General features: G+C 32.6%; 1 protein-coding gene across 1 annotated transcript; it reads right to left on the minus strand.

The window, feature by feature from the left end:
• Positions 1–3947: 3947 nt before the first annotated feature.
• On the minus strand, positions 3948–8831 carry LOC111283062 (benzaldehyde dehydrogenase, mitochondrial-like). Its single transcript, XM_022871451.2, has 11 exons — positions 8442–8831; positions 7479–7619; positions 7195–7337; positions 6965–7118; positions 6620–6849; positions 6159–6248; positions 5313–5486; positions 5095–5232; positions 4656–4793; positions 4502–4563; positions 3948–4400 (listed from the first exon to the last, which is right to left on the minus strand). The coding sequence occupies exons 1-11, from the start codon at positions 8518–8520 to the stop codon at positions 4127–4129; spliced, it is 1623 nt and encodes a 540-aa protein (XP_022727186.2). The 5' UTR covers positions 8521–8831; the 3' UTR covers positions 3948–4126.
• Positions 8832–9116: the final 285 nt, after the last annotated feature.

Raw genomic sequence — 9116 nt, forward strand, 5'->3', positions numbered from 1 at the left:
AAATTGAAAATTATCACACTAAATTAGTCAAAAACAGCCAACAATCTATTTTAGAAAATGGAGATAACATTTTTGAATTTAATGCACAACCAGTTCACAAATATTTGATATTTATTCATGCTAGCTTAGAGTCATGGAGAGCATGTGTTTAAGTGTGTAAAGTGGACAATATTGGCTATTGTAAATGGTTGTTGGCATGGTTTTAAATGAAGTAGCAACTAGTTTTCTCTTTTGGCAATTAAGGTGGCAGCATGCAATGTGACAACATGCTTCTGCATGTTCTAAAAAAAATTCTTCAGTTTTTTCTTAACTCCAGCTATGATTTTGGGGCAGAGACTTATTCACATTTGGGCTATTTTGAAGTATTAAAATTGCATGAAACATGCAAGGCATGGGTTAGTTAAATTCTTTCTTCATGCAACCCATGTTTGCAAGTGTACAAGTAGGTTGGTAGCTTTATATGTGGGAAGAATTTGTCCAACTTCCATCTTTGGAGCAACCCACATGACCTTTATTTGCAGCCATTTTTCAGCCATGAAAAGAACTTTATATCCTTTCTTCTTGAGTTTCTCCAAGAATGGGGAGTTCTCTACTACCTTTTTGCTTTCACCAGTAACGTAATAAATGTCTTTCTGGCCTTCCTTCATTCTAATGATATAATCTTTCAAGCTTGTCAACTCATCACCACTCTTGAAATCTCTTTAATGCATCGGGTAGTAATATAAAGAAAATTAGAAATGTTAAAGCAATATAAATTAAATTCATTCACAATTATTAATTAGAAAAACAAACAACCAATAATAGAGCAGTACACAAAAATACATTAAAATCCATAAAAGGCTTTAAAGATGAATTATAACCATGTGATCTTTCTTTAATCTTGATAAAATAAAAAAACCCTTTAAACTATGGATAACAAAAGTTTACAAATGCCAAGGTCTTTAAGTTATAAAGAATAAAAGTTTATAGGTGGCTAAGTCTTCTAAACTTTGATGGCAGTTCCAATACAAACATTATGGCCAATTACAAAAGAAAAACAAAATGTTTGTGGTCTTTTATGCATAACCCAAAAAACAAAGATTGAAATAACATTCAAGATAGCTTCCACAAGTTTTCCATTCATTCTTGCTATTGATTCAATACTTCTTTTACAATTTCATGATTACATTGAAGAATCAAAGGCAAATTATTGTATTTTTGCAACCTATCTTTCCCCATATGTGGCAACTTGTTGTTGTTTCCTCCACCAACTTTCATAAGTTCCACCATACAATTTTGTAAAATAAAAAAGACATTGTTGAGACTATTTTTTGAAAATTCATCGAAAGATTTTTCAATAGCATTGATTACCTCATCTATTGTGTTGGGAGCTTCTTGGTGTTGAAGAGTTTAAATAACTCCAAAAAATTCCAAGATTTAAAACACTTAAATTTGGACTATTTGGTGGTTGGCATAACAGTCGAATATCAAAACCTTTTTAGTAACAAATTCCAAAAATTCAACATCATTAAGATCGATATGTGATTTTGCATTGTCTTATTGAATATAGATAGTCTCCATTGCATCACATTGAGGCAATTTAGATTGAATTGCTGGTAGAAGTTTTTCAATCAAATAAGCTCACGTGACATCTTTTGTCACTGATAAAATTGGTTTCATTTCCAATGTTCCTATAATTCAATGCTTATTAATTCTCTTAGTAGGCTCTTTATATACAAAAGGAAAAATAACAATTTTTCCTGAGAATTCTACATTATCTATTGTATCAAATCTTGATTGATCACAACTAGAAACATAATTTTTGTGATGAATTGCTTGCTTTTACAAGTACGTAGAGACTCGTTTTCTTCTGGGGGTAGATAATTGTTTTTTGATTCTTGAGACATATAAAGCCACTTCTCATCAATATGCACAATATTAAACATATCATTAAAGGGTATATTATTTCCATTGCTGGTAAGATTGAGCGTTGATAAGCAAAATAGTAGCCTTGTCTTCTTATTTTCATTAGATAAGAATGGCTTCAATGCATTTGAATATGATATGATAAATCTTTCTTTAACACCCTTATGAAGTGTTAATTTTGGCACATTCAACGTCTTTGCCAATGATCAAATGTTGGTACGATGATGTAAAGGAATTTTAGGTACTTTAATTAGATTAATTTGAATTCTTTTACGTCCAACATTTCCTAAATGCTTGGAAGATACATCAACTACCAATCCATTATCCAAAAAGCATTTTGCTTGTTTCTAAATTCTACCAATTGTCTTTGAAGATATAGAAAACACGGAAGCAAGATGGTTAAAGAGCCTTTTGGTAGCATTCCATTATTGCTTTTCTTTAACAACATCTCATAAATGGTTTGGCGTTGTTGGTTGGTTAAATTTCTTTTAAATTTAGATAGAACAGAATATATTGGTATCAAAGAATCCATGTCATTTGAGATAAAGATAATGATTAAAATAAAAAAATGATGCTTTTGATACTTGGAGATGAAGTGTAAACAAAAAGGCTATTACATATTTGAACAAGATAGCTATTATAGATTGTTTTGTTTTTTTGTTCTAAAATAAAGATTTTTGGTTACCATGAAAAATGATGATGCGTCGAAAGCTTTGTGAATGATGATTTTTATTAGTTTAGTGATGTGCCCAAAGCTTTGCAAAAAAGTTTTATCTGAAAGTAATTGGCGCCAAATGCCAAATATTTTAAGTGTGCTTAAAATAAGTAAAAATGATAAAAATAAACTTAAGTTTTTTTAAAAAAATTGTGCAAAATTTTAATAAACAAACAATAATGGACAAAGGGAGTAATTTTATTAATATAATATATATAAATATAAAATTAAATAAATAATAAATTTTTTTTATATATATTCCAAATTGAATCGGAGCAAATTTATCTAAAATTCATCCCAACTTTGTTTCCAAAAAAAATCCAACTTAATGGAAACCCAACTTTTAAAATAAAAATGAAAAACTTATAAAATTAGGTTGGGCCCAAACCCAATAGATTTGGATATTATTGCGAACCTAATGCAAACGTGTCGATTAATGCTACTTCGGTTTTAGCTTAGCATGTGATTAGTAGTTAATTCTTCATGGAATTGCTATGTTTTGCTTTTGAAGAATATCACCTTTTCATCCTACTCTGTAATTAGCAGTAGCACAACTGCACAAGTGGATATTAGCATAGTTATTAAACCCAAAGCGGCCCGGCTGTCGGTTGGTCGACCTATGATTTGAATCAGATTGGTTTTATGTTTGGATCATTTATGCAAATGACTCAAAAAATTTTGAATTTATCCGTTAAGTTTATGAAAGTTTTTATGATCCATCAGAATTTTTATTGATCCGGATCAATTAAATATAGTTCTTTAAAATGATTTTAAAATCACACTAAATTTAATTGTTACATTGTAATTATTGATTATTTCATCATTTTTATTAAAAATATTTTAATTATAAATAAAAAATAAAATACATTTTTAAAAACTAAAAATTAAAAAAAAAAATCATTGTAAGCTGAGCTTTCTTTGTAATTTTTTAAGTGATAATGAATATTTTTAATTCTTATGTCATAATTTTTAATTTATACGTTAAGAAAATTATTTATATAACCTATATTTTATTTATAAAAATATATCTGTTATTTCAATATTGATCCGATGATTGAACCATTTGACCCACTATCCCAAACGTTGAACAAATCAATGTCCAATCTGGCTCTAATGACTGCAGATATTAGTATTATTACTCACCAGGTAGCTTAATCAAACATAATATTATTGGGACAAAAACAAGAAATTAAATAAGAAAAATAAGTTTTGAGACATCTTATGAAAATTACAGACAGGTTATTGAAAAATAACAAGAAAAGATATTTGTATCTAAATATAGCGTCAAATGATTATTTTTATTTAAAATTAAAAATATGGTAGTCAATTTATTCCAAAATATTTTACTTTTTCATCATCATAAAAAATTCACCAAATTCTCTACAGCCACCATAAATTATCATGATAAAATCAGTTACTGCCTCAATTATTCATGCAAGCTTCTCTTTCAGTAAAGAAAAACAGAGGTAGTAAAGAAAGACAAAAGTAGAGTTGGCAGAAGGGATTTTATATCCACGCTGGATTCTTCAAGGGAGTGACAATGGCCTTCACTTGCAAGTAATTGCTCAGACAGTGAATACCCTTTTCTCTTCCCTGTCCACTCATCTTGTACCCACCAAATGGAATAGCTGCATCAAACACATCATAGCAGTTGACCCACACTGTTCCAACTTTCAATGCCCGAGTCAAGGTGTTAGCAGTGTCTATGTCTTGTGTAAACACACCAGCAGCCAATCCATAAGTGCTAGTATTTGCCCTCCGAATAACCTCATCGATGTCCCTGCAAATTATGGAAACATTATTATTGGATCAGTTGACCCAAAATTCTCATATAGTTAATACCATAACATGCATGACATAAAGGCAAGGTTGATTGCTTACTTGAATTTCAGGATAGCCTGAACTGGACCAAATATCTCATCCTTTGCAATCAACATGTCTTCCTGGTAAAAGCCAAAGTTTTATCTCCATTATCATGCTTCAATAACATTCTTGGTAATCTGCAGGTTACAGTTGAAGTTGTAAATGAAAATACCTTTACGTTGGAGAAGACAGTGGGCTGAATATAGTAGCCCCTGCTCCCAATCCTCTCCCCTCCGGTTTCAAGAGTTGCTCCACTATCAACACCAGATCTTATGTACCTCAGGATCTTTTCAAATTGTTCTGAATCAATCTGATTTGAGTATATGCATTGGTATCAGTATAACTAGCTAATATGGAAGCATATAGGAGAGAAACCCAAAATATAACATTGCATTTTGATTGATTCTCCTTTCGGATATTGAAGATTGGGGTGCTTTGAAATTGGCTCAGTTTTGTTCTAAATAATCTAGAATGGTAATTATCATTCACAGACAACATGTAGAAATAAAAATACGGAGAGTGTTTCTTTACAAATTGAAGGCTATATAGGTGTTCGTAATAAAAGTCACTTCAAATAAGAACTGATACATTAAGAATGATTGTCGATTTACCTGAGGACCTTGTTCAATTCCTGCCATGAATGGATCACCAACACTACGTTTCAATGCACGTGCCTTTGCCTTCTCTAAAAACTCATCATACACATTCTCGTGTACATATGTACGAGATCCAGCACAGCAACATTGTCCCTGTAAATGGTTTATAACTACAGTCAATAAAAAAGAATCCCAATATGGAAACTGACTTCGGTGCATTTTCTCAGACATACCTGATTAAAAAACAAAGCAAAGTGGGCCAGCTCAACTGCCTTGTCCACATCAGCATCCTTGCATACAATAAAAGGTGATTTTCCTCCAAGCTCCAATGTTACAGGCTTAAGATTGCTTTTTGCAGCCAACTCGAGGACAACTTTTCCAGTTTGAGTTGATCCAGTGAAAGCAAGCTGTAAATGGTTACCACTGATCTCAGAGGTACACTAAAAGAGTCATGTAAATGAAATATGTATCTCTTGGATTACTTATCTTGCCATTCTATCTGACAGAATATATAGAAATTTTAGTGCAGGGTTGAAAGTTTTATTTCTACAAGTGTAGAAATCTTTTGCGGAGATCAACTTGTCTTATGGTAGTGGGAGGCAAATCAACTCTTAAGAAAGAGGCAGTCGAGAATTAGAATACTCGTAGCTATGTCTCTTCAACCACTAAACTTATTATTTTCAAGAAATATTAATATATACTAACTGCTGGAAAACTGATAATTGATATCTAACGCTAAAGTTGCCAGATTAAAAGAGAGTTGATCATAACAGCTTACTTACAAAACTAAAGGTCTTTGTCCAACTTTATAGATATTTGTAATGCATATTTTTGCTCTTTACCAACTAAAACATGGGAATATATGGTACCATATAAATACAACACCAGTCTATGAATTTTAGATTGACTTAGCTATGACTGCCAAGATAGAAAAAAAAAATTACATGCAAAGACGGAAATCAGAACCATCAAACCAGACATTAGTATATAAACCTAAAACAGATAAAGTTGATAATTGTTTGAGATTAAATGACCAAAAAGACAAATTAAAGGGGGACTAACTTAAGGATGTAAAGTACCTTATCCACCTCCATATGACTAGCAAGAGCAGCACCAGCAGTTGGACCGAAACCTGAAACCACATTTAGAACACCTGGAGGAAGTCCAGCCTGTGAAAATGATTCCCAGTGAGAATGACTGAATGAAAATCAAGAATAAATGTATGAACAGTTGTTCAAGCATAACTTTGGGAATTCAATAATCAAGACATTCAACCACGTCCATAACCAAAACGAAAATGTGTTTACATTCTTAATTATATAATAACAAAATTTGCCCATTTACCACCAATAAACACTGAAGTTTTAAGAATTGTTTATCTGAATTCAATGTATTTAAATTAAGATATAAATTTAAGAAAAGAAAAAATTAGAAGCAGGGCCTAATATTGTGCTGTTGGTGAAGTCTAAAAGAAATTGTGAGGTACTAAACCTAGGGGTGAGAAGTAAATAAAGTTTATGTACTCAAGACAAGAAACTACCTCATGAAGTAGCTTGGCTACATAAAGAGCAGACAATGGTGTCTGCTCTGCTGTCTTAAGAACGATAGTATTGCCACATGCTAAGGCAGGTCCAACCTTCCAAGCAAACATGAGAAGAGGAAAATTCCATGGAATAATTTGACCAGCAACCCCAATTGGTTCATGTATGGTTTGCACAAGGTGTGGACTATCAGCTGGAACTGTAAGACCATGAATCTTGTCTGCCCAACCTGAAAACCCAAAGAATACAGCGTGTCAAATATTGCATAAAAGCAAACAAAATTCAAGAAAATGAGATTTAAGATTGCAAAAATGTTGAGTGTGATTTTCAGTCACTTTACTGACCAGCATAGTACCGAATAAGACGTGAGATCATTGGTAGTTCGATCTTAGCAGCCTGTTCATATGTCTTTCCATTATCCCAAGTCTCTAGTGTTGCAAGTTCCTCAGTATGCTTGTCAATAAGATCAGCAAATCGGAACAATACCATTGATCTTTCCTGAAAGACAATAGACAAAGTTTAACAGCATTGAAGATTATTTAATATGATAGAAGAAGTAAAACCATGAAGTTACATAAGCAGTCATCTTTGGCCATGGTCCTTCGTCAAATGCCTTGCGGGCAGCAGAAACTGCTCGATTTATATCTTCAGCATCACCTTCAGCAACATGAGCAATAACATCCCCTGTCCTGGGGTCTAATGTTGGAAAAGTTTTACCTGTTGGATTGTAAGATTTGGTAAACAATTATCTGAAGAATAACTATCATAACTTGCTTTCATGACACATTTACAGGTAGATCGACAACAATGTACAACTATTACATGCACATAAGAAACAAAAAAAAAAAAAAAACTCACCTGATGCGGAATCAACAAAGTTCCCATTAATTAAAAGCTGAGTGTAGTTCACTTTGACCGAAGGAATACTTGGGTTATCAACAGCAGCAGCAGCAGTAGTGCTGTAACAAGAAACCACTCTGCCCACTCCAGAGATCCTCCCTGAAAACAAAAATTAATTTCAACAATTAAGACTAAGAATAAATACTAGTAATAAAGTTGGAAGAACTAAAACTAACAACCCAACGCCAACAAAAAATTTCGGCTCACAACATTTATACCTTTCGATAGAAAGAACTACCCAATAAATTTATTGCAAAATCATGCAAGACCGGGATAGTAATAAATGCACTTGTGTTCCAAACTCCTACATCAAATTCTTTCGTTCTTTGTTTCTGGGCTCCACTCTTGAGTTGCCATAAATGCACTAATTTCGGTTACCCAAAAAAAAAAAAAAGAACTCATTTGGAATCCTGACAATATTCAACACACATATTCACAGTGGTTTCAGAACTTTTTTTTTTTTTTTGGTTTTTATACAGATTCAAAAAATGCAACCTGGTTGCTAATTACTATATCAAATTCTTTTTTGACATGTCAGGTGTTAAAATTTGTTGTTCAGATCTGCATCTTCTTATTATAGTTTAACCAAAAGGGAATGAAAATTTGGAAACTTTCTATCAAAGCTGTTTTTTTTTTCTTTTACGCTTACGGTTACGGAGAAACTTTCCATATAAAATGTTCAGTTTGACGTTGTTTTTCTTACTAGAGACATATAAAATGCGTTATGAAACTTAAATTTTTTAAAAGTTCCTTTCTTTTTTCTCATTACATTTTCTGAACAACCAAACAAACAATACTGCGAAAAAAATTCCACCAAACCCCAAAAGTCAAAAAAAAAAAAAAAGATCAGATCAGTTGTAGCTAACATTCATATTTGGCAAGTTCAGTTTCCATTTTAAGTAACCAACTCAAAGAAAATACCTTTAGAAAGTAGAGCAGAAAAAGAAGAAGAAGCCAATGAACGAGAAAGCAAACGTGAAATCCTGCTAGCCGCCGCCATGCTCGATTAACAAACAATCAAGATATTAGAAACAAAACTAAAGGTAATTCAATGTTTTCCTTTTACTAAAAAAAAACAAAAGGAGGAAGGTTGTGGCGCATGGAATGATCAATCTGCAATGCCAGAAAGAGGTTTAAGTAGGAGCAGACGGAGGAAGAACAGAGGAGTGGGGACATTAAAGCGACAGTCAGGCGACATTTCTAAGTTTTTTTTTTACAGGAATTTGGTGCCACGTGGGGTCAAGGGTGGAGATGCTTTTTTAGCATTAGCTAAATCCAAAAAGAAAAGGGCGTACAACTTTCCACAAAAGTGGCGCTTTCAGGACGATTCAAATGAGTTAGGTTGGCGGTGCGGTGCGTGCGTGGAAGTAAAAATGTAAAACTAATGCCATTGGATAAGTTCACAATAAACGTGGACTGGACTTTGATCGATGAATCATAGGCACCAATGGGAAAGCCAATCTTAATATTGAATTTTCATTTCCTTTTCTTTTCTGACGTTGAAATGTCTGAACTTTCCAATTCTAGAAGGTCAACTGAATGTCACTGTAAAATCTATATTTACCGTTTTACCTTATAACATTTTGGTTTTACAAT

This window comes from Durio zibethinus, chromosome 5 (assembly GCF_047325235.1).
Source record: "Durio zibethinus cultivar Kanyao isolate XHJ-2024 chromosome 5, ASM4732523v1, whole genome shotgun sequence".
Classification (NCBI taxonomy): Eukaryota; Viridiplantae; Streptophyta; class Magnoliopsida; order Malvales; family Malvaceae; genus Durio; species Durio zibethinus.